The following is a 27,200-nucleotide window of genomic DNA, read 5'->3' as shown; positions in this document are numbered from 1 at the left end:
GCTTTGTGAAGATCACTCACCTCAAAAAAGACTGTCAACAAATGCTAATTCCATTTCCAGAGGTCTCATTTCAATTTACAGATGCCATGACAGTACAAAATCCTTATCAGTTGTCTAAATTCCTGTCAGTTTTTTGTCATTTATTGTGATGCTAGAGCTTTTTGGAAGGGTTAGTTCCATTCAGCTAAGGAAACTACAGCACATTGCTAGAGTGTATCAACACCTGTCTAAACATCAGATATTTTAATCTGAAGTTTTAGGTTTTTTCTGGCTTGAAATTTGTTAGAAACACTACACAAAACATTTATTTTAATTTTTCCCATTTCTGTTCCTATGCAGAAACCCAGCACAAAGACATGTGAAAAGTAAGTGACCAGATAGTCAGTCTATATGAGTTTATGCAGTCAAGGATTTGTTATGCCATGGAGTCACAGGTCTAGTTACCATGACTAACATAGAAAACATTACATTATTTTCATGGTGCATTAAATTCTTATATTTTTATTACATAATTTTATTCTTTCTCTATTGAAGGGACAAAGGTTTATCCATCGGGCAATCTAAATGATCAGTGTCCCTTGCATAACAGATTAAGAGAGGAGGATAGCTGGATTTCAGATTATCAGTAGCTGCCCATTTAGCCAAGGCACAAAGCCTAAGAAAAACTATTCAGTAAAAGATATTTGAGCTGGGAAAAAAACAGAAAGAACAGATCAGGAGATATGAGAAATAAAGATTTCTAAGAGATGATCTACAGACATTCAGTGAGATGTATGATGACATTTACATTTTTACACCACTTGCATGAGAAAGGCACTACAGCCTCCACAGGCATCCTGTCTACAGAAGAGATTGTAAATATGCAAATTTAACAGACCAAACAAATAAAGGATACCAGTTTATCATTTCAAAGAACAGATTCTGCTCTGACCACAGGATAATTTCTATAATACATAATATAATCTTAAAAGAAGTGGAGGTTTTTTGATGGTTTCTGATGAAGATATGCTGTTGTGTCACTCAGTTAAATGTATCTGGCAATAACAATGTAGCCAATGATGATATTTGTAGTATATTTGGGCAGCACAGTTAATTACTGAAGTATCATGTGAACTTGCCTTAGGGCAATCTGGAAAGTTTAAACAATAGAATTACCCTGTGGGCAACAAACTAAATTAATTAATGGTTATGTTCCATATAGCAAGAGGAAATTCCAGAACACATGCATCTTAAATATTCTTTAGTATGAGGGACAGAAACAGAACATCACAGCTTTCTTCCCATGGCAGATGCCAAATTGCATTGATTGCATACTAGTGCCACCAAATCAGATAACATCATTACTTCCTGAAGTAGAGAAGTAATTGCCAAATGCCACAATATTACCTACAGCACGAAAGAAGAATCCAATAGGGCAATATCATTTCACAAATGCTCTTGAGGAGGGATAGTTTCTTTATTGCTACACTTGAGAGAATTTTGGATAAAGGCAAGATATGAAAAACCATTTAAATAAAGAAAAAAAAAAACCAAACCCTAATTTAATCCTAGCAAATGAACATTTTGGCTTCTATATTAGGTTTACATGAGAAAATGCAGTCCATTTATGATATCTGTAAGAGGACAGCATTTCTTCAGCAGCCATCAAGGTTGAGAATATGGGAGACCAATAACATGGGAGGAAGTTGAGGCTGAGGTCACAGTCAGGAAGATGTCAAGGATTTTGCTCACCAGTATGAGAAAATGTTTTTCTGTTTCAAGTGGGTTATGCACTGATCTGATCTTCAGAGACACAATTCTCCAGAAATGAGAGTAGGGTTTGTTATAGGCATCTTCTTACATCGCTTTTATTAAACCATACCAAGCTGGCTTTTGGACAGCCCAGATACTCATTAGTACAGCTAAGGAGAAACTTAATTTTGAGTTCAGGATTTTTTAGGAATACTAGATTTTTTTTTTCAACAAGATCAATCACTCATGCTTATCTAGCAGAAATATGCAAGACAAAGTCATGGTCAAGTTCATTGTTTAAGTGGCATAACTAAATAAAGACTTACTAAAGATTTATGAAGTTTAAATGACATGAAACCTCACCTCAACCAAATTATACCCTGATTTTTGCTTTGACAGAAATATTTGCTTCTTGTGGGAGATCATATTCTAGCATTAACCATGGACTGAAATCTTGATAGAAAAGGACAGCAGGCATAGTTGGAATTTTATTCTTGAATCAGAAAAGTGTGTTCAAGTGGATTTTTCATGCCAAGAGATTTCAGTTGGTTGTTTTAATAGGATTTACACATTTAACTGATTCAAATGCGTTAAAAACTGTGTAAAACCAGCAGAGTTGTAACAAAATGGACTTATTTTTAAATCTGAACTATTTTATGTAAAAAGGTTCCTCACTCTCAGCCATATCAGGAGTTGTCTTGCTATTGGTTGTGACTAGGAGTAAGAGTGGGTCTTAATTAGATAACAGATTGGAAGGACAAGGCTAATTAGTGATGTGAGCTAAGTATTTAAACATGAACAGAAATGCTAAGACTTTTTTTATTTTGTCATGCTGTGCAAAGCAAACCGTCTCACGTCAGGATGCTTAATTCAATTTGTGTTACACTACTGATGATTATGAAATGCATTTTGAAGAGGTTTGTTTTACCTTCTCCTGTAAGGGCAGAAAACATACACTTATTTCCCACATGAAAGTTCAAATATAAGTTGAGACACACTTTGTGAATGCTGTAAGAGAAAACCATATCTAATGAAAATAAAAATTCAGGATCTGTTTAAGTAGATTTAAGAGTTTAGGTTTTTATAGTATCATTTAACAAAACGGTGCCATCTTTCTTCTTGGTTGAAGCAGCTAGAATGAAAAATGAAAACAGCATTTTCTCTTTATTTGACATTTCATGTATTACTTTTACACTCATGCACATACATCTCACACATGCATCTTCCTATTAGACATGGAATAAATAGGGATTTCCTTCATTATCATTTCAGATTAGAGAAATAAGAGACTGACTTTGACTAAAATTCCTAACAGAGGAGTGTATTATTAAAATAAAAAAATCCAAGATGGAAAAAACTTTGCTAAATATTCAAGTTGGTACTAATGCATAAAGCACTATTTGTTTCTTGTGATCACTCCTAGCTCCTTCTCACATGACCTTCAAATATATCTGTGTGCCAAAGCAAAGGATCAGTATAAATTTATTGCTCAACAATATTATATGGGTCTTTTTTTTCCATCACGCATGAAATTCCACTTCTATAGTACTACAAAATGACATGATGCCCTTCCAGAAGTGCTCTAATGCATAGTGATACAAAGTGCCCTTCTGGGCTTTGCTGATCTAGCAGATTTCTATTTCTAGTAAAAGTGCCTAACTGAAATCCTTTGGAACCTTTATACACACAACAATCAGGCTTAAAAAGGTGTTTCCTTTGGGGGATTTAGTAGATACTTAATTTTATGCTCCCACCTATATCCAGTCAATGTAGGATCAACATTTATTTATCAACAGTTTCAGGTTTTCATTTTACAGCATAACTCTGGAATTTCAAATTAATAGAAATATAATAGTCAGTAAATCCATCCTTTCATTTTATTTAAGCCAATGAACTGTCTTCTGGATCTAAATTCAGTATTCATTTGACTTTCTTCTTATCTACTGTAAAGATATTGAAAATATCTTATAAGAGATATAATGAAGGTACCACTAGACAGATTATCTACATTGTAAGTGCCCAAGGGACAAACTGGTAAAGTAACTGGAAGTCAACAAAGCAATTGAAAACTAAGTAGTTCAGATACACAATATGTATCTTTTATATTTACCTTCATTTTTCTTGATGGTGAAATTTGGATTGTTGACCATTTCAGGAAGAAGACTGTACAGAAAATAATGCCCATTTTTAGGATCATCTTTGTCAACAGCACTGACAATCTGAATTACCTACAACAGAAAATGCTCTCATTAAGCATTTACACTCCTGATAAACATACAATATTGAAATAAACATTCCATTCTATCGGACACATTGTCATTTGTCTCATGGGAGAGTAAAAATGCTAATTTATAATCTTGCAAGGCTTTTACAGATCTTAGACTGAAAATCTGGGGAACAGGGACTGTATCTGTCCCATTTAAACTGTTTGCAGAACAAGGAGGCAGAGAATGAGAGACTGGTACATAAGAGAGGCCAGTAAAAGTTGCTGCTGATGTAGTCAAGTAATAAACTGTTATTCAGCAATAAAGGAAGAGGAAAACTGTGTTTCACAAGCACTTATGATGCCTATGGTAGTCTTTCATTCATATAGCCATGCTTCACACTGGACCAAAATATATAACCTATCTTTAACCCTTTCTCCTTTCCCCCACCACCATTTTTTACTTCATTTATATTTTATTTTTTTTTCAAATTAACTTTTGGTGTGAAGTTTTATATGATAAATAATGTAATCTGGAAAAAAAGAAAATATCTAAGTCTATATTTGGATTTTTGCCTTAATTTCAATAAAATGTCAGCTATTTCTATATTGGAACACAGGTTTGTTTTAAAATATCATTCTTAACAACTGATTCTCAGAATAATGCAAGATACTAAAGGTTAGAAGAGGAAAGTATGTTTGGACAGGCTGAATAACCTTGAATAATTGAACAACTGTATGAAGCACCTCATATGATTTATATGAGCAACTGCAGTATCTACAGTGTATTTACCTCCAACATTACCTCTTTTACCTCCAACATTACTCAGAAAGATACTGCAGTTGATCATCTTCAAATCACATCAAGCTGCATGGGAATATGAAAGGAGGAATCATTATCTTAAAATAATCATGAGGTGGGGTTTTTTTTTTCTTTTTTAATATCTGGAGCAATTACTTGCGATTTCAAGTATTTCCTAGAGAAGTAAAAACAAAGACAAGTATGGCTCCAGATGCTGCACTCGGAGCTGAATTTCAGTTGTAGTTAGCTCATACTAGATGAGGTTTATAAGGAATTTAATGAGAATTATTGACCTTTCTCATGTCCATTGAATTCAATAACATTTTTGTGTTATAGAGTTATTTTTGTAATGCCTAAGGCAACTCATGAATAATTTCTTGGACAATTAAATTCAAATTAGGAATCACTACAAATTTCATTTTTAAAGAGTAGAGTAAAAAATGGAAGCAGGGTTTGATGCTGTCCAAATTCATAGACTTATATGAATTTGGACTGTAAATTTTCAAAGTTTCACTAACAAAACGCTAATAAATAATATTTTATACTGGTTTTACCACAAGAAAAAGTGTGTGTATGTCACATATACGATAATAGTCAATAATCCCATTCTTTCTTCCATGTTATTCAGGAGTCAAATAAAGAATAAAATCTTACAAGATAACCACAAGGAGCAATATCAAAACACAAATATCTGAAATTATGTATGTAAAAAGATGTTTGAGCATGTATTGATATACATAATTTGTGAGACAACCTAGGAAGGAATTTGAAACAATTAATTCCTTGCCTAATCATATTCTGGATAGGTCAGATTTATTATCAAAAATCTACTGGAGAAAGTTTTAAATTGTTTAAATAACACAAATAGATTTATTTTTTTTTTTATATAACTGCATCTGCAAAGTTGGAAACCTTGACTGATATGATTTCAATCATATGTATTAGAAGAGATGGAAAAAAAAGGCCTAACATAGCTTGTACTTAAAGAAGTAGATCTCCAATTTAACAGCTGCATAATAGTTCCTACAGAGCTATGCAGTGTGAAAAAATATAAACAGCTGAAAAATATATAAGCAGATATTGTCTGTCCCACTGCAGACATGGACCCATTTCCAGGTGTGGAACATCTTCACCTATCTCTTTGCAGAGGTGTAAGGTACTAAACTATCCATGTGCATTGGGCCCAGGGCCAGATGAGGTACTGGTAATTCTGCATCACAGGTAAGTGCGATTTAGAATGGAATCCCAAACAAATACCTTCAGACCGATATATTTTATGACTGTTTTCTTTTTCAAACACTGCTAGAATGAGAAAGCAATAGGGGAAAAGGATAATAGCACAGTGAAGTCTGGACAGTCAACTGCACATAATAGGTGCAGTTTATCACAGGGTTATGCAATTTTATCTCTACTGGCTACATAATTGTTAATTCTTCCCAGCATTATGTAAGAGAGTTGACTCTAAAAATTCACTTCACTGTCTCCAGGTTTGAATTAATATACCTGAAAGCTAGTAGCCAAGAGCATTAGTAATAAAGGTTTTCAGCTCACAGAAATTTTATGAAATAAACTTAGATTGGAAATTTTCAAGAAATAGAAACTGGGCATATTCTTTGCCTTCCCCCCGACCCTGGAATTATAGATACCTCTTAATGTCCTACAGAATTCTTTCTTATATTTCAATTCTTTCAATTAATTCCCTTCATTGTTTATTAAATAATTCTTTCTCTGAAAATTATATGCAAAAGACAGGCTTAGTGGAAAACTACATTTGTTGTGTTACATGCACACATCAAGGAATTAACAGTTAGTGTTCCCATAGCAACCTTATTTCCTTGTGCATTTGCATTAAAATAAGCTCTTAAAATAAAAAGCATAAAATAGATACAGTTATACAAAGCTGTCATATCTTTTACTCCATAAGGCTGAGAAAAGTCCAGTAATTCTCATTACCACATTTTTATTAGCACACTGACAAGCATACTTTATTGCTCACTGTTGTGTGATCATGTAACAGACCACTACTGAAGTAATTCTCCAACTCTTAATTTGTGGTTCACAACATATTAGAGATCTTCCAGGGCTGATCTTCCTTACCTATCACTACAGATGTTTTTTCTTTCCCAGTAATAACAAGCATAACAAAAGTGTTCCATGTAACAAAATTGGTCAATACTAATAATAGAGAAAACAAGAACTGAATTTTTTCAATACGTATCCATAAGCACTACAGCGGAAGTTAATAAGCCTTTGGCTGTTCAATCTTGAAATTTCTGAAGTTGTTCCATGTAAAATTTCAACTTTGATGTTGTATTAAAAATTCATGCATATATTTTATTCTGTACATATATTTAGGAGAAATATAGTAAATCACCGTATTTTGCTTAACAGGCAGCTCTGGATAGTTAAATGAACAGTTAAATGGTCCCCTAGGACAACTTGGCATTATAGTCTGCAGGTTTGTATTACATTTCTACAAAGCCACATATGCCTGAAATAATATTTATAAAAGATTGCCAGTAAAGTCATAAAGAATAATGTAGAATGATAAATAGCAAAACAAAGTTCATATCAATGTATCATAACCATGTGCGATTTTAAATATATGATACTGTTTAAAAGTTTTTCCCTGCAATACAACTCATTAATCTAACTCAGAATGGTTCCTTACCATTAGTAAACTGTTTCCTACTTTTATTGAAACTATTCTTCCAACTTTGAAAAAAACTTCTGCAATTATATTGGTGTTCATGGTTATTTCTGAATTACTTTGCAAACTCAAATACTATAAGCACTAGGCTCATCACAGTACAATTTAAACTTCGCCTTTTCAGCTACAGTCAGCCCTTTACTGTTAGAACCCGCATTTTGCCATTTGAATGAGTTTTGACTCTTCAGAGAAACAAAGATCTATCTGAAAATTTCTTCTATTAGAAAAAGCCAATTCTATTAGGAGAACTGAATAAAACAGAGACAAATTGTGAGAGACTGGAGGAACATTGGACTCAGTTTCATATTGCTCTAGTTTGAACACTGGCTTGAGTACTGATATATCATTGTCTGCATTAAAATGTTTGAAAATTTTGTAGCTCTGTTTTGAGCAAACAGCACCTCAGTGGAAAAGTCTCTGTACGGACTGGAGAACAGTGAGTGACGGACTTTCTTACACAACAATACAGATGTTCTGTTCTAGAAGTATACGAAAATAATTTAGATGGGCTGAAGAACAATCAACTGTATAGCTATAGCCAGCAAAACCATGAGTGTTCTGGCTTTAGTAAGTGGGATTATGCAAAAAAAGAAATAATAGGTAAAGACATGAGCTTCTTTACAGTTAGCTTAGAGGTACTGTAACAGTACATTCAAACCTTTTTTCTTTTTCTTTTTCTTTTTCTTTTTCTTTTTCTTTTTCTTTTTCTTTTTCTTTTTCTTTTTCTTTTTCTTTCGTAAAACTGACAAAAAGCATTTCTGGGAACTTTCTGTTGTGTGTAAAAATGCAAGGAGCACATAAATATGTGCACGGACAAATACATTTCCTCCTCCTCTTCCTCTCTCCTCTCCTCTCCTACTAGCTGTAGTACCTCTACTGTTAGAGGTAGGTTAAAGCAAAGAAAATGCATCTGGCAATGTTATACATCAACAATTTTTAATACATTCTGTCACATCATCAGCAGCTGAACTTGCCATTTGCAATTATATCAGAACCCAAAATAGAACCCTTAGAAACTGAACTGGAATAGATGGTTCAATATATTTAGGAGCTGCAAATAAGGTTTCAAAAAAGGTTCAAATGCCCTCTCTCTTATGGTAATTGAAATTTGATTTAAACTTAGATTTAAGTTGAACTGCAAATGTAAATAGATTGGAATATCATAACACAATTCTGCCTTCCTTGAAAATGTAACATTTAAGTTTAAACTTTGGAGAGCTATCCAAATTAGGCTTTTACTACTATGTAAAACAGTAGTGACTTTCTCATACAAGCTATTTCACAGCTGAGACATATTTAATTTTTTTAATTCTACATCTTGACTGATTAATATGATTTATGCCAAAATTTGAATACAGAATAATAAGTGTAAGAAAAAACAATCAGGCAGTGTAGATACTAAAATCTCTACAGGAGCATATAATTTTTGAATGTCAACTTAAATTTAGAACTTAAAGTTGGTGATCATTCTGGACCGGTTACTGTTCCAATAATGTTATTTATTTAAAACACAGAATAAATTGCAGGATCAGTGCCACCTCATCTATCCTGGCAGCCAAATATTTAATAACCATCTATAAAGTTCACACAAGGATTCATGCTCAAGAGTGACATCTGCCATCAGATCAAGGGTATAAGAGGTGACAATAAAATGAAGAATATAATGATTTAATGAAAGTTTTTTGTAAGTGCTTAAACAAAAGCCTCATTTACTAGCTGACTCTTAATCATTTTATATATTGTTTTATTCCATAATGAAATACAAACATTTTTCACCATCTCCTAAACCACCTGAAATTTGAGAGCAATTCCTAGATAAATATATTCAGAAAACACTGTGCAACACAGCTTTCTGATTTCAGGGAAGCTTACTGAGCCCTGGATAAAGGTGTACTCATTAGTATTTTTTATATCCTAGAGAACCTACCTGCTCAGCATCTGAAATCCACCTTGAGCTAAACAGAAATCCACTCTGAGCTAGAAAAACTTAAATACCAACAGTAACATAACAGTCTGCCCATAAGGGCACATTTCAATAATCTGTTTTTCAGTGGCTAGACAGAACTCTCATTTCTTATATTACACATTTTTGACATCTTTTTAATAAACAAAAAGGGGTGCTACAAGTCAAATCATCTTCTGTAACAATCCAGTCTTGGCAGAGGCAGGTTATCATATACTGCTATATAGGTTGTCATTTAATACTACTAAATGAAAGTTATTTCTAACTCTATTGTCAGGTAACCTTCTTTGGAGAATAGTGAATTTAATGCTTAACACCCACATGAGATACAGGAATAGTTGGATTAACAAGACAAGTGTCATGCTGTCAGCTGCTGTTTATTTAAACAAAATGTCACAATCTAGAAATAAATTAGAAAGTTTAAAAACAGTGAATTGTTGTAACATACAGTGTTTCTCAAGCTGGACAAAAGTTCATTTACACTGCATTACTTTCTAAAAGTCTTTTCTTGAATCTTTATCTTGTTATTTATGTGGCATGAGATATTCTTCCCTATTCCTGTACATTTTTCCTTTGAAATTGATGCCTTTTAAGAAATCTGTTCCATTTTCTTTGAAAAAGGCTACACAAGTCAAATCTTGCTTCTGATACCTTGCTGTTTATTTCATTTTGTAGAGTGTTGTGTAAACTCCTTTGCCAACCCTTTTATTTAATTAAATCAAGGAAATAACCTGTTAAGTCTTCTCCTTTTTTTTTTTTTTTTGGTGAAGTAGAATGAAAACTTGACCTCCACTTCTCCAACACCCCATCCCTCTTTAGATACTTTAGATGCAATTACAACTTACTTGACTTTCCATCGAGTTCTGGCTTGCTTTCTTGTTTTATCTCAGTTGTCATAGAAAAGTGAGTAAGAAATAAATTGACAGAGATTATAACTAAAACATGGGTAAGGGGAAATGGTTTTATGAAGTGTTTCTTCTAAATTATACCTGGACCCAGCTGCAACATAGTTCAATAGCTGAACTGGAATTCAGGTTGGATTATACTTTTACCTATTAACACACATGAACTTCAGAAGTTATGATTTCCACGGAACAGAGCGGAAACAGTGGGAGCTTAAAGATGCTCAGCATTTTTTCTTTATATTTTCCCAAGATACCTACCTTTAATTTAAAATCTATACTTTAAAAAGTATGTATGTCTACATACAGCGAGATGTACCACAGAATATGATCATGGGTTTATCTTAAATGAATGTTTAGAATTGTTAGCATGAGCACAAAGGCACATATTTTGGGAACATAGATAAGATGACAGGGAGAAACTGTATCCCCTTCTCACACACCAAAGTACACAACATAAAAACACAGTGATATTTACCTGTCCAGGCTTCCCATTCTCACATAAAAAGGCTTCATGCTCTGATGCAAACTCAGGAGCGTTGTCATTTACATCAAGAACTTTTATAGCAACAGGCACCCGGGACACTTGACTGTGGTTCCCTAAGAAAAGAAAGCAAAGCATAAAAGGTAAGTATATTTAATTTGAGGCTGATGCATAAATGCTTACATAGTAACCATACTCCTCCTGACTTCTGTCCTTGCTTAATTGGGTTGCCTTATCTGTAATGGATTGTAGAGTTGGAGCATGAGATAAAGAAGGATGGCTAGTATTTTGTGGTCGAAAAGAGTAAGTACATCCCTATTCCAAACAGCATTTGTTGGAGATTAGCTCAATGAAGACCTTTCTTGGACTAAATTGGTAAGATTTTTCTTTGATGAAGTTTGTATCATTTTATTGATAAAGTCCATTATACACAGAATAGGGAAGGCTGCAAACAACATAGATTTATTTCTTTATTTATCTTTGGCAGAGCACAGAACATTTTAGTCTATTAGTTGTTCTGACCGCACATGTATTATTTCTTCATTACAAACACGATTAATGTGGAGACCCACATTGTGAGAAAGATAGATGGTAGATTGACATAAGCAAAACTAGATAGTACTTTGGACTATTAAAGCACTTTGATTCATCTGCCACTGACCAAAAATATGTCTTCTGAACTTCTTTCGTCACCAAAGTAAAGACTCATTATTTATAATATAGAGCTATTTTGCATAAAAGTATTTATCATTGTAAAGAGAAGAATAACCTTGTTAAGCTGTAAGGAAAGAAAAGCTAAACCAACAGTTTGCATTCTACTTTGAATGGATTTTACAGTCAGTTTCTAGTGTCTTTCCTTCAATTCAGTATAGCTAATTCATTCTAAGATAATATTTATAAATATTTCAGATTATTTTTCCCTGAAGAGCAAAAACATTAATTCAGTTTAAACTGAAGTGACCAGCTGATTTGAAGAGTTTAAAAAAAACCCTGTTCTATAGCACACACATACTGTTACAAGTAACTGGACACTAGTTTCAAAATCTATCTCTTAGTGAGTATTATTTTACAACCATAGTATTTCATCTTGTTCATATCATCAACAATTTGAAGAACTGCATACTGTGTGAATTAAACTCTGGGTCTGACTTGTAATTGAACTACATGCTTTTACCTAAATTATTACTGCAGGCATGAAAGCTGCTATCGTAAGTCAGGGTATCAACTTACTCACAGTTGTTGTGACAGCTTAGCAGCTGTCCAAAGCTGTCATCAGTCCGTGTGGGTTCTGTTCTCTGGCAATACAGAACTGGCTCAGGGGCAGGCAGGACAGAAGTTCCTACTGCCTGGTATTCAATGTACCTCTCAATGTATGTAAGTAGAAGTAGGTCAGGCTCCACCAGTGTCAGGTAGCAACTGGTGGCAACCCTATCAGTGGTAGAGATGATTAAAGGAAGATCACTATATACACTGTATTTTTTGTGATTTCCATCAAAGTTAATTTCTTTGTGACCTAACCAAACCCACCCAAATCTTGCATCCTTTTTTTTTCCCCTTGTATGCTGAAGACAACCATAATTTTTGAGGCTCTACCTATAAACGTAAATATAAATTTCAACTGCTCTACTAACATTACTTTGAAATATAAAAATAACTATTTCAAAAGACACAAAACTAGGCTATCACCAGATGTACTACTGCTGTAAAGAAAGGCTTTATGTTTGTTGGTAGTCTGAAATATTAAAATTCTACCTGTATATGATATGGAAGATTACAAGACATCAGACTTTAAATGCTTCCCATTTGAAGGAATCAAAAGTTTCAGTTCAGAAAGAAACATGTTACAGAAGAAAAAGAAATCACCAACAAAATATTTTAAGAGTGATATTTATGTCCATTTTGCATCATATGATCTTACTTATTAACAGGTGAGGTAAACACTTATGCCATGAAATAATAATGTATTTAAAATGAAACAAAAGTTAATATGCAAGTCATGAATCTCAAACATTTTAAACAATTTTTCAACCTTAACTTGATAAAAATACAGACAATGAATCTTGAGCTTATCAGAATTCTCAGCACTAGTGTCATATTTAAACACTAAAGATTTACTTTTATCTAAATTAATGAAATGATGGCAGTTCAAATTTTAAAGACATTACAGAGAAATGTAATTAATTAGATAAGCTTCTAAAGAAATTATTCATGTCCCTTGTGACTGCCCCCAAAATGTTTGTCTTTCATCAGAAATACAAACATTAAATTTAAAGATATTATAATTAGAAACTTGATGAGAATTCATTTAAAAAATTAATTTACTAAATGCAAGAGAGACCCAACTGGTTTGGAAATCTCCAAGCAAGCGGATATCCACTGCCTACTAGGGTTCCTGTGACTGTGGTGAAATGCATTGTTGAGAAAGAAGAGAGAGAAAGAGATGGATAGGGAATTTTATCTACTGCTTGTACTGCCCACCACACAATACATAGCATTATTTTATTACTGCAAACTTTCAGTGAACTTTCACTTTATGCTGTTTTCCTTGTAAAAGAAAAAATTTAAAAAATAAAAAAAACCATCATCCTAAGCATACCTATTCAACTGAATTAATGATTTCTCACTAAACAAATACAGATTTCACTAGTGGATGAAAACATGGTAAAGATAAAATAGTTTCACTTGTCCATGTTCATATTTTTAATGTCTGCAAACTTCCCAGTGGTAAAACATGTATGCAGAGGATGTGCCTCAAGTTTAAATCCATCTGTCTTAGCAATGACCAATATCCTTGAACTGAAAGTAGAAAGCGACTGAAGTGGATCCACTCAGATCCACAGAGTGCAGGAACTGTTACGTTTGCATGGGCCACTATCCTTCATACAGTTGGCCTTCATGCTGATTAGTATTCAATGTTCAAAACTTTTCCTCACTTATATCATTTATATGAATTGAGAGTCAGTTCTTTCTAAATTAATGGAAAAAAAAGGTTTAATTACTGGGGGTTTTTTGTTTCTTTTTTTTCTGGGGGGGGGGGGGGAGGGTTGTTTGTTTGTTTTCCCCCAATCTACCAACCACCCAGTCGATAGAATTAAGGAAGACTGAGTTTTCTTTTGCATGTACCAGGCAGATAGTAAGACTAATTGCTTAAGTTCAAATCAATTATTTTATGCAAAATCATAAAAGTATAAAGTGAAGGGATTCTCTCTCTCTAAAGAACTAACCAAATTTGTAAATGCTTCACCACTTGTATTTATTGTGATGCACAGTTTAAAAATACCAACCTTGAATCTTGCAGTACAAATATATCATTAGGACTGTCACTTGAAAAGCATTGGCTTGGTTGGAAAATTTAGCACACTGAGGTGCATGATTAAAAAAAAATATTGAGAAATTTTCCACTAATCTAGTTTACCAAAACTCTTTTCAGAGTAAGACTGCACAGAAAGACTTAGTTTTTCATTTCAAATACATTCAATTGGTCATCTGTGAACACCACTGCCAAAGCACTGCACGTAGCTGTAAGAAACACATATGCAAATTGTGTACATAATTTCCTAGAAGCACAGCTCTTTTATGCCTCTGCTGAAGTCTCAATTACTGTCTGCAATTCATAGATCCAGTAGCCTGCTGTAGATGAGCACAGCACACGCACAAAGAAGGGAACATCTAGATTGATATAAAGAAAGGAGAACTCAATGTAAGAATAATCAGTGGAACTTACTAGTGATAATAAATAAATTTCAAAAAATAATGGAAAGTCCAGCTGAGTTTAGAAATGTATATTGAAAGGTTTACAAGAATTTTAAAGACCTAAAAAGCTCTTTTGTTTTTCTCCCCCTATCCTTAAGATCCTATTAGAACATTAAATGCTTGAAATACACACCTTCCTGGTCCTCATCTTTCAGTAACATATCCATTGAAACTCACTTGGGATTAAAAAAGGTTGCAGAGTTTGATACAAAATTGAAGAAGTAAATGAGATAATCTAAGTAAAATTTTAAAAATCTCAGTATCAAGCCATTTAGTGTCTCCAAACCTTTTGGAGGCTACAGACCGATGGTAATTCTTACTGCGATCAACACATTCCTTCCTTCCTAGAAAAATTCTACATATCTGAGGTGTGCGCAATCATTGGAAATTTGTAATGCAAAGCACTAAGCATTGTAGTAACATTGTTACTACATGCAGAAAGTAATACTAGGAGTAACTAGAGATTATAAATCACATTTTTGGTCTTGTGCCATAACTAACAGAACATAATGCAGCTATTCTACTCCCATAAACACTTAAACACTTCATAAACACGCTTAAAACACTTCTACACTGTCTTTCCTTGACAGATACACATACAAGTGGTCTTAAAGAGCAGTGGTCTTTTAAGGAAGAGAATTATTGGCTGCAGGAAATGATGTTAATTTGTTTAACCCAAAGAAATCCAGTTTAATCCAGTTTTATTTAATTAAATCATCCAAAATCACTTCAAGGTGAATCACTTCTCTTTAAAAAGTCATAAGCTGTCTTGCATTTTAACTAAAATTAAGTACCCAAATAGAAAATGGACTCCTAGAAAATAACACATCTTTTATTATTATTATCACCACATGGCCTGGAAATGGTTATTTCATGCTTCTTTGATTCAGTGAAATTTCTACTATAATAATATTTTAAATTAGAAGTAGATGAAGTCCTAGTTCTAACAGAGAAATCAAAACGAAATCTGAATCACTGACTTAATAAAAACAACAGCACTTGTTATACATCCCTTATATTTCAGAATTATTAAGTTGTATTTTAACAGATCCATTCTCCATTACTTTATCAAGGTTTTATTTTTTTCCTTTACTAAGATACTCTACATGCAGGACAACTTTATGTCTCCTTTTAGGGTTTACGTTGTTGTTTTCTTTGTGCAATCCTTTACCCGTACAACAACACAGCTTATAACAATTTTTTGGTCATATAAAACCAACAAATCTATCTTCAAGAATCCTGAGAAACAGACATGCTATTGTGAAACTGAAATTTTATTTATGTTGAAGTTTAACTATATAAATCACATACTGCAGCAAATACCGTGTTCATTTGTCTGAAATGGTGTGTAATGATCTGATTCAAGAGAGACTGAGTGCCTGAAACTGACTCTGACAGAAAAAGACATCAGTAAGTAGCAATATTTCTGTTAAAAATAACAGAACATAAGCTATTTCTGAAATAGGATAAAGTTCAAGAAACAAAACAACAACAACAAAAAAAAAAAATAGGATTGGTCATCATGACGATTTAGATCCTCCCTGAAATTCTTTTAATTTTTAAAGGATGAGGAAATACTAGGAGTTGTGGAATATCTATAAATTAATATAAACATATCAGTGTATAGCAGAAAGCTTTCTGTACAAGTTGTTAAGACAAGAAACACACACTGCTTCAAAATTAATGTTCCATTTATATTTATTCAGCACATTGGAACATATTAGAGGAGTACAGATTGTGGCGAGTCTCTGCATGTACACGTGTGTGGGAGGGAGGCAGAAAGAAAAAGATGTGAAACATATTTCTCAGGTTTGTTCCTCAGATCATTCTTTGGGAGAAAAATAATAATGGAGTTGAAAAGTTTTGTCTCCTTTCAGTAGATCACTTGGTTTATCCTATTATGGTCTCCAGAAGAAAGATTAAGAAGTGAAGAACAAAGTGATGTTCTATGTTCTATTTTTATTTCCTCACTGATAGACTGTCACAAGTTCAACCAAAGACTTGCCCAACATCTTCTACCCCCTTAATTTTTGTCCATTTTTCTACCTCTTATTGCCATGAAAAAGATGTCAGACTCTTGCAAAATGCATACTCCACATGCATGGACAAATGCAGAAGAACCATACGTACCCGCTAACCAGGTGGAGTGTGAGGAGTGTATTTCGACTGCGTATCCTGGAAAGGAGGACAAGGAGGAGGGGAAACTGAGAACAGACTATGTTTTCAAGCCCTTGACTTCAAAGTTGAATTTGTAGTTAAGAGGTTTCCAAAATTCAGCAATTCTGTCTGTAAATAGCTGACTAAAATAAGCTACATACACCTACCTTTAATCAAGACATAAAATGTATAGTTTGGGATTAAGGACAGATTATACTTTCAGGTTGCTGATAATACCAAAAGAAGAAAGAAATAGTAAAATTTATGTGATAAATGCACAACCCATGCCAGAAAACCTTAATTAAATACAGCTGTATTCTTCAGGCCCTGTTCAGACAAAGTTTTCACTCACTTTCCTTTTCTGTGGGGTCTTCTTTTTTCCCTTTATTTTTTTTCATATTAGTGCACGTAAGATATAAAAAATTTGTTTAATATAGCCCAGAACTGATAAAAAATTTGAATCAATTATCTAAATTTTGAAGAAAAATGAAACATGCCTGCAAAAAGATCAAATGGATCATTTTTTAACCCCGCACTGAGTTCTTTGCTTGCCGTTGTGGCAGCAAAGTAATGTAAACAGACTATGTTGGAAGGTACTTTTCCCTTTCCCTTCCCTGATTCAACTTCTACTGAAGTTAGTCACATCTCTTCAAGTCTGGAAGTTTAATCTGGTCCTTATCCTTAATGTTACTTTATTTATTTCCACCATTTAAATTAAGATTTTAAAAATTAAATATAATTTACATTAAAACAGAGATTTTGTTAACTTCAGAGTATCAACATTGATTTATAAAACTTAAAAAGTTAGTATATTCCTTTCATACAGATACAATACATATTGATGGGATCAGCCTTCATTTTGCTTGTCAGAGGGCAAGTATTTGACATTCAAAAGCAACCTCTGTTATTTTTCATGCCATTAAGCTGTGCAGTCCAGCAGCCTAACAAATAGTTACTCTGTAGCTCTGATCCTCTACGATTGAAAGATCCATTTGCAAAACTGGGAAACGTTTGTAAGTTTTTGCAGAAGTATTACATTTTGTTTGGTGTATATGTGTAATATTGTCTTGTCTGAATGCAAAGACGGATCAAAAGGGCTTGGAAAGGCAAAACTTGATAGGAAAAGCAAAACATACCCTCAAATGTAGTTTACAGCTGTGAAGAAGCTGTGAAGAGTCTCTTAAAAGAGACCATAACTCTGGTTTATAAGGAAAAATCAAAAGAGACTGTTCTGTTTAAATTTAGCCACGCACAATGAGAGAGGAAAAGTTATCCACTGCTGCAGTGTGACTGAAAACCAGGGCCACAGTGAGAGAGCTGTAATTTTGTCCTTGTAGGAGGAAACTAATTCATACGCATCTTAGAGATGGAGGGGAATGGGAAGCATAGGTAGCCCTCACCCCTCGTGCCACCTTCCCAAAAATGAATCACTTTGGACAGCAGTCTCCCTTTAACCACGTTTGTGTTTTGAAAAATCCACGTTAGTGTCACCACTTCCTATTCATTTTCTTCAACTCCCAAAAGAAAATGCTAGAAGATATAGCAGATGTTAGATGAACTAGGTAACACACGAGTGCTCATTACATGTAACCTACGTATTGCATAAGAGAGTGATCAGACTGCATGGGATATGCACCAGGAGATAGAAGGGGGATATTAAAGTAGGGGGAACAAAGGGATGGGATGAGGCTTGGAATGAGTTAGAAGGGCCATCCTAATCAGAAACTGTAGTACCTTTTCAATATTTGAGTAGCAATTACATTTACTTGTCTCTTGTCAGAAGCTCTAGATGCAAACAGCATGTCCTTAGAGACTGTTCTTCTGCGTATCTAATTTTGACCACAGTGAGCTTTATATTCATAGTGTCACATAATATCACAAAGATATATGTGACACATCAATATGAGTAAACAAATACATAATTCAAAATAAATTATTAGAATCGGTGCTTGAGTGGGTTGCGTTGGAAGCTGCTACAGTCATGTCAGGTTTATGACAATGAAAACAATTCTGTTTTATTCAGAGATCCCAAGTAAATCCTTAAGGAAAAAAAAAGAAAAAGAAAAAGAAAAAAGTACACCTACATATCTATCCAGAGACCAAACTGAAACAAATGCTGGCAGAAAACAACCTGTATTTCTGATACAGTACTGTGTTATTGAGCCTAACGAGGATGCAAGTCAGGTTGTAGTTTGCAGCTATGTCACTTTCAGTAAACAAACTGTGTTATATATTTCAGGGGTGAATTGTTATGAGTGCAAAAATTTAAAATACGGTTTAAGTTTTAGCAACTATAAGCAGTAGACTTACAAACTATAAGGAAAGGCAAGCTAGAAATGTTTGAGCAAGTTACAATTTTTTTTTTTTAATCAATGCAATTTTTTTTTTTTTTTTAAGAAGATAAATATACCTAACTTCAAGAATAAGAAGTAGCAAAACAGCATTTGTAATCTCTGGATGCATCTGCAATGAGGAAGCACTATTCTGTAGACTATTCATTTTAGCAAAAGTCAAAGTCTACTAAAAAATTTTGAAAAAAGTTTTTTCCACTTTCTTATGGCAGCTACCAATAAGAAGGAAAACAAGAGTTAGGAAAACAGGGAACCAGAGAAAACCACAGAGAAACAGACCTTTCTGGTATCTTCATTATACATACTAGCAATAACAACAGTGTGATTAAATGCTACTAGATCTTTACTTCTTGTGGATGACAGCACCACAAACGTAATTAAGATTCCAGATTTTCCGAGGCAGTGTAATGCCTCATTTGTTGTAAGGAAGTAACAGGTTTCTATTTCTAAATATAAAAATGAGAAAAAAACTCCAGAAAATAATATAGTGCCATTAAGTGACAGAAAAGGATTTGCCTTAAAAAATAAGCCAGTGAACAGGTAGGAAAGAAACTAATTGAAGAAAAGTTTTAAGACACAACAAATGTACCAGGGCATGATTTGCTCAATTCCAGCTTAATCGAGGGAGTTGCACTAGCATAAAACAGTCATGAATCTGGCCCACACTTTTGAGCAATTATATTGTTAATATGCTAATACATCATGCATATTAAAATGTTATAAAATATTGACTTAGATATGCAAGGCCTTATTGTCAATTATAATTAGCTATGAAATTTTATAATGACTAGCAGCAATAATAACAACCATAAGCAGACTGACTGAGGACAAGATCTCCAGCATATTTTGATTTTTTTATTTTAAATTAACTTCATGATTTAAGTAAGATGATTAATAGCTCAAATGAAAACCCTCCCTTACTGATAGACAAAGCATCAAAATGCTTTAATAATTTTTTTTATTAAATAAGAATTTATTATAGAAGTATTTAAATGTCATTATTTTTAGAGCTTATATTCCTTTCTGGGACTGAATTTCTTAACAGTGCAATTTAATTACTCTTAAGTTTCCTTCACAGATAAAATATTGCTGGATATCCTGGATTTGAATCCAGTTCTAGGAGTTTAGCATCAAACCATTCTTATTTGCATACCTTCTCATTAAGCAAAAAGATCTCCCTAGCACATCAGTATGTATCTTTAAAAATTCCTCTCTGTTTTTCAGACAGAAAATACTGTCATTCTTTGCTATCCAGCAACTTTACTAGAAGCTCAAAGCATGATACTCTGAGCAGAGTCTTTATTAGAGAAAGAAATGTGCTTAAAGAGGATTGACTAAAACAATACTCGGTTACAAACCTCTACTCTGACCTACTCTCATGCTCCAGCCTTACAGAAAAAAAATGGAGATTTTAGATAGTCACATTCTGCTTAGAAGTAGGTGAATTCCACTTATCAAACTAGATGAATACTACACAGTATTTTAAAGATTAATCATGTTTTCTTCAGAAATTCTAATTCAAATGTTAAAAGTACAGATGTCCATTTATTAGTTGTTCAGTTTAACAATGCACTCTCTTGCTAATATAACAAGTATATTGTCAGTTTAACCATGTCTCCAGTTTTCTCAAAGTAATTAACAAACATACTTCACATGAATTAGTCAAGCATGTTTTCACTAATGACTCCTGTATTCCTTACTTGAATCTTTACCTGTTTTCTTGCCCCAGAAAGCCTTACTCTCTTCTAACACACCACTTGGTATGTTAACCTTTTGTGTTTTAAGCTTTCAACAGTGTTCTCAATTCCCGTATGTTTTTGGGAAATCAACATTTGCAAATCTAGAACTAAGATGTCTAACCTGGCCTTATAATGCCCTGAAACCAGAAATAAAAGAAGCTAGACTGTTCATGCAAATCTTTCTCCTTTTCCTTGCCATAATTCTGTTTATCGCCTCCTCTGACTTTTTTTTTTTACTGAATTACACAGATGCTTTATTCACAGCTGCCTTATATGCTTTTCTCAGAAATCAGAGGTTGCTAACTTCTATTCAGCATGCCATACCTGAATTTTAATGCTTCTCCCTGAACTACTGGGACCATTTTATACAGAAATCATTTTGTAAGTATACTCCATTCCCATTCATATTTCCTCATCATATGGCCACTCCCATGCTATTATCCACATAGATCACCTCTCCTGCTATTCTTGAGCTGTGAAAAAGACTAATGGGAAAGTCTGGGATATGTCTGAATGCATATGTTGTGATATGCCATAGCCAAGAGCTGCAAACTAGCTTTACATGATCTAACAGTCCTCCACTGACCAATGGCAAATGCTCTGTGACCCATTAGAATCTATGGAATTCTGTGTAACCCTGTATTTATGTGCAAATGAATAAAAACTACCTTACTAAATTCTGTGTTTCTGCACAAGAGTGATAGATTATCTAGTTCCATTAAGCCAGAGAAAAAAGGGTCAAGCGAAAAAGGTTAGCATTCCTGAGCTTCTCCTGTTTAAACCTCCATAATGACTTATTTACTTCTCTTTCTAAAACTTACTGAAATTTACTCAGCCCTAAATTAAAGGTAATTATATGATGCACCAAAGTAACTTTCTAAAAAGTTAGAATTATTGCTAATAATGCCTATAGTAATTTTTACAATAAAAGACTAAACAAAATTAAATAAATGCAAGCATGACAAAAGGTACTCATGGCATTAAAAAGCACATTGTAGTTGAATTATTCTGAAGAGTAATTATCACTCTCTTCCTTTTTAACTAGTGTCCTTGTATTTTTTTAAAAGAATATACAATATAGATAACTTTAGTAGAGCATGTGCCAGGTGATGATTCAACTATTGTATTTATATTCTTGGTAAACCATAAAGAGTCTTTCTGGCTTTATGCCCTTTCCCATTAGGTGATAAAATTGCCTCCTACTTCTTCATTTCTAAAGAAGGCAGCTGGTATGGGTAATTACCTTTGTCAGATAGAGCCCACAGCTTTGTCCTTGAGATTCCTGTGCTCTATGCCTGGAAAATATTTCTTGTGGTCAAATCACCATTTCCATTTCAAGATCTTGTCTATATTTTAATCTATTGCTTTGACTAATAATTCATGAGAATTTCTACTAGTTGTGGCAGTTTTGGTCCTTTGCCAAGTCCTTGGGTGGGGGGCTAACCACTGGTATGTTTTCTGTTTGGCAAGTGGAGCTGAATACCAAGAATCATTTGATAAAGCAATCAATCAAAATGAAAATAATAGCGCCATGACTGCAGTGCCTGGAGAAAAGGAAAACAGAAATTCCATTAAAATCCTTCATGCAGAGATTTAAAACTTGGCTAAAATTATTGCTCTAGGCTAAGAGAAATCTCCTCTCCCTGGCAGTCCTGCACGGACTTTGGAATTCCCTATCAGACTGATTTCTTGCAAGCCTGTGCATGTGATGCACAGAGTGTGAGAAGAGGGAGAGATTTTAGAAAAGCCTCCTTGTAACCTGATGCAGCAGAGCAAATGGATGCACAGTTCATCTCTGTAATTCCCAGTATGTCTGAAATGGTTTGAGTCTATACTAATTATAAAAGAACCTGTCTACACTTGAATATGCTCATGGTAGTACCTCATGAACCATAATTGAGATGTGACCTGAATGCAGTGGTGCACATGGTCATAAAAAGGCTAGGAAGGATATATAAATCTTGAGCAGCCCACTCAGTGTTATGTGAGGTGAAAGAAAGCTTGGTGACTTTAAAGGTATCATCATTTAGCTGTCTTTAAAGTTTATGAGCCATGGTTTCTGTTATTTGTTGGTGTGTTTTTCACAAATCTGAGAGGTTGCCAACCAAAACATGTTTAGAAGTTTTTTCTTTGTTGAAAACTATGATATCATTCAATGAATTTCTACTGTAATACACATATTCTTGAGAAAAGGATTACCTCACTTTTAAAAAAGAGAATTCCAGACAAGCATTGCTAATAGTGAATGCATTACAGTATACTTTTTGTTTTCAAAGAATTCACTAGAATCCTGTGTCTCGAGAAGATCTCGGCTACAGTTTAGGAGGGATGAGTATGCAAATATCAGGATATCCATATTTAAACTGGAGTAATGTTGTGCAGTTAAGTTATGCTACTAATACACTTACCTAAGTTAAAACAACTTCTCTGAGATAAGCCTTTGCTTTCGTTTCAAACTACATTAGCTCTCCATTTATTACTGCTTTTGTTAAATTAATTAACCAGCAATGACTGAAGTACAGGGCATTTCCTTAGTATTAATGAGATACACATGGAGGATGCTAGGGAAGTATCTGCAATGTGGCTGTTAGCCATTAGAAGATGGAAAGGGAAATCCATGGAGGTGGAGGCAGAAAGAGGACAGAGTTTAACTATTGTATGCCTTATACATGTATGACAATCTGCTGGCTTGAATGATCACTGATTCCCAACTCCATTCAGAATCTGTGCAAACTGTAGCAAAAATGTTCTAATAAATAAATCATGGCTATTTGATTTTCTTTTAGTAGCTGAGGAGCATTGACAACATATAACTCGGTAAATACTGCAAAACCTGTACAAGAAACCAAGAGAATACTGAGGAGGTTAGCCCAGCATGAACTCTGCTCTGCCTCACTGCCCAACAAAACTGCTAACCAGTTAATGCAAGCAACACAAGCACCTCAGTGTGAACAGCGGTTATAGCTGGAATTGTAATTTATACCAACTAAAAAATGTATTTGTGTGTTCAGATGAATGGGATCACGTATGACTATTAGGATCCTGACTTCACTAGATTTTACTGAATGGCAGAAAATTCCATTTCAAAAAAGTACCAAAGAACCAAAGATGTGATGAGCCTTTGTACATACAAAAAAGATGCATCAAAAGAAACATCTGTAAATTAATCATTCATTCTTACTGCACTGCAATTCAGGCTTTCAGAGGGTACTTGCATATGCCCCCAGATTCCTTTCCTGTTCAGGACCTGGCTCCAGACAGCCCAAACACACGAGCAGCAGAATCAGCCCCAATTTACAAAGCAAGGCTATATCCACCCCTGTTCTCCCAAGCATCTGGCTAAAATAAACCTCTCAACCTTGGCATACAATTTTGAACTCACATATGTCTCAACTACACCACAAAACAATGAGAAATCTCATTAGTCCAGTATTTAATGTCCAGAGTCAGTGACAGAAAACAAAGTTCACCCTTTATTTCCACAGACCAAAAGCATGATAATGACACATTTTGTATTTTCATTTGCTGCTTGTATCTGCCTCCAACATACTTCTGTTATTTTTATAACAGAGATCTTGGTTATTATTGTGTCAGGGAAAAATAAAACAAAAACTAAAAATGGCCATTTTACCCTGCTTGACAGTTCTATGAAAACATTTAGTTTCTGCATAAGGAGTTTAAAAATAATTTCTCTTTAATAAGCAAAGATAGTAGTCTATGAAATTAAACTCTTGTTTTATGTAAATGTCAAATAATTATATTAAGAATGTGGGGGAAAAAAGCCATGAGCAGGAACACAAATGCTTAGAACAAGATTTGCATTATTATTTTCAGCCAGTCTGATAAGAGGCAATTTTACAAGAGCGATAGAAGCTGAGGCTCCCAGGAAGTCTAATGACAAGGCTGATTTCTTATAAAATTCTTGAGTATAATTATGTTTTAAAAATCTGAAGATGCAACAGGCAAACTTGATTCTGATGGGGTTTGGTAGAGTGCACTTCTGTTAACTTTCCTTTGACACATACATATCAGGGAGCTCAGAAAATGAATTGGAGCAGTTTCTTGAAAAATTATTCTTTTAATTTGTTCTTTTTTGACTTTTTGGAGGAAATAAAATGTAAAATTACTTCACTTAACATGTTACTATCCCAATGTCTGAAAACTTCTTATCACAAACTAATAATTCTGCTTTCCATGCCATTGGTAAATCTAATGATCTGACATTCTTCATGTCATGAGAAAAATTGCTATGGAGATTTTATATATTTCTTCTACAAAAACATCAAAACTATTAACTGGTTTCGTATTAACCTGGGCAAAATATGACCTATGAAACTAGAGCTTATTTTCTTTCCTTATGCAGTTTGATTCCCTGTGTCAGCTTGGCTTTCCTGCAAGCAGAAAGTATTCTTGCTCTTTTACCAAAGGAGTGTTTGCCTGCAAGATTTAACAGTAATTAACAGGGCACTGTTGGCACTACTGCACTATTGTCCATGAAATGCACAACTTGAGGTAGGTCATAGGAATACAGTTTACAGAGGGTGTAAATTGAGAACTTAGTTTATACTCAGACCTTTCTCATTTACATATGCCATTTTAGTTACCTGTCACAGATTTCTAACATGTTTGAAAACAAGTACCACAGAGAAATATCAGTCAACAAAAAAGGGGCCAAATAAGCATCTTTTATCCTCCCATTCATTATGTTCATAGCTACAGTATTATGAAACAGAGCATCATAACACTATATCCTTTGAGAAAAAGACACTCTGGGGGAAGCAAGCATTAACATCACCCTGTTTTCTACATGCAAGAATTAGCAGCACTAATCATCAGGCTCTGAGGACAAATATTCTTCTAACAATGTGTCCAGTGTGTATGCGTGTACTGGAATTATGCATATACATTGATTGCAGAATAGATATGTTACCAAAAACATTTTCATAGTTTGTTTCAGTCAAGACAATGACAAGGGATCACAGACCTACATTCTGAATCTGTTCTTTGGCTGCAATATGTTTATGCCAAATGTACAGTCTAAAATACAGTGCTAATAATAATAAATTATATTGCCTTATGCAATCCTGCCAGCAGCACGTACTATGTCCAAATTCCAAAATAATCAAGAAATCTTCTGGATTCAAATCTAGGACCCATATTCCCATACTGGGTGATACTCCTGGCTCCCAATGACTTAGGGGTACAGATCAGTCACAATACTTTTGTGGATCTGAACAACCCATGTTCTTGTCTATAGCTGTATATGAGTAAATTTATGCATATGTATCAAAAAGGACTACTTGCATGCAACATTACCCATGTATTTACTCATTTATGCTACTGAAACACATCACTTAGCATTAAGAACTTCTGGACTGAGTCTACAATGTACTTCTGCAATAGCAAAGCTAACTAAACACAAAGCTTGGGGTTTGGGTTTTTTAAAACATTTTTTAACATTTATCCTATATACCCTGTACAAATGTACTCATGTAGCTCTTCAAAATCTATATACTGTATTCACTGAAAAAAAATGCAGTTTTGAAAATGAAAAGAAATGGAACTTCAGCAGAAATTGTTTTCTTTCCAAAATTCTGTAATTTAAAAATCCAGTGTGTTTTACTTTTTATTGAATTATATACACTTTCCACTGCACATGCTGTTAAAATTAATTATAAACCCAATAGAACTAAGAGTCAGCATACACAAATACTTACTAGTTTCAGTAGCTACAATAGTTATATTGTGCCACATATTTGTTTCTCTGTCCAGTGGTGTTGCCAAAGTTATTTTCCCATCTTCTGCGTTGATGTTGAACTGTCTCTCAAGGTCTGTATGCCGATCAATGGAAAACCTACAAAACAGACATCCCTGTAATCTACTTAATGAAGTTGGTGTAATCCATACAATCACAAGACAGTTTAGGGAGCCCTCTGAGAGCTGCAGTCTTGTAGCCAAATGGATCGAGAAGCTCAATAGGATAATAATTTATAAGACAAAATGACAAACTGAGACTAAAAAAAATTAATAATTATTGCCCAAGGAGTAATTAGCTGTACACGCAGTGTGAAGGTCATAAAATGCCCTCAGGTTCACTGGGTAACATCTTTGAAAAACGGTGCTGATCAAGAGTTAATTACACAATCCATCACATTTATTAGACAGCTTCTATGGTATTTCACAGTAACTGCTGATAATTTCAACAGTAATGTATTAAGCACAAAAAAATGGTGGGCTTCATGGGTATTTTAGAAAGGGCTGAATAATATTATTTTACCAATAAATTTCAGATTAATGAAGCATGAACCAAGCATATTATTTGGTTATGGTTCAAGCAGCTCCCTGGGCAGAACGCAGTTAGAGAATCACCATTTTCCTATAAAACACTGCAAACACTGAAGGACT

General features: G+C 34.0%; 1 protein-coding gene across 4 annotated transcripts in view; it reads right to left on the bottom strand.

The window, feature by feature from the left end:
* The window catches only part of CDH8 (cadherin 8), a 73,701-nt gene that overhangs the window by 23,421 nt on the left and 23,080 nt on the right, over positions 1-27,200 (bottom strand). The window contains exons 5-8 of one of the 4 annotated variants that reach the window (XM_029084901.1): positions 26,513-26,649; positions 16,679-16,723; positions 10,790-10,911; positions 3,842-3,959 (exon numbers count right to left, since the gene is read on the bottom strand). In XM_029084901.1, coding sequence (XP_028940734.1) covers positions 3,842-3,959; positions 10,790-10,911; positions 16,679-16,723; positions 26,513-26,649 — 422 coding nt within the window. Of the gene's footprint in view, positions 1-3,841; positions 3,960-10,777; positions 10,912-16,678; positions 16,724-26,502; positions 26,650-27,200 lie in introns of all 4 variants that reach the window. The other 3 variants (XM_010167751.2, XM_029084903.1, XM_029084902.1) reach the window with 3 other exon arrangements.

This window comes from Antrostomus carolinensis, unplaced genomic scaffold, assembly GCF_000700745.2.
Source record: "Antrostomus carolinensis isolate BGI_N321 unplaced genomic scaffold, ASM70074v2 scaffold29015, whole genome shotgun sequence".
Lineage (NCBI taxonomy): Eukaryota > Metazoa > Chordata > Aves > Caprimulgiformes > Caprimulgidae > Antrostomus > Antrostomus carolinensis.
This window is presented reverse-complemented; position numbering and strand designations above follow the sequence as displayed.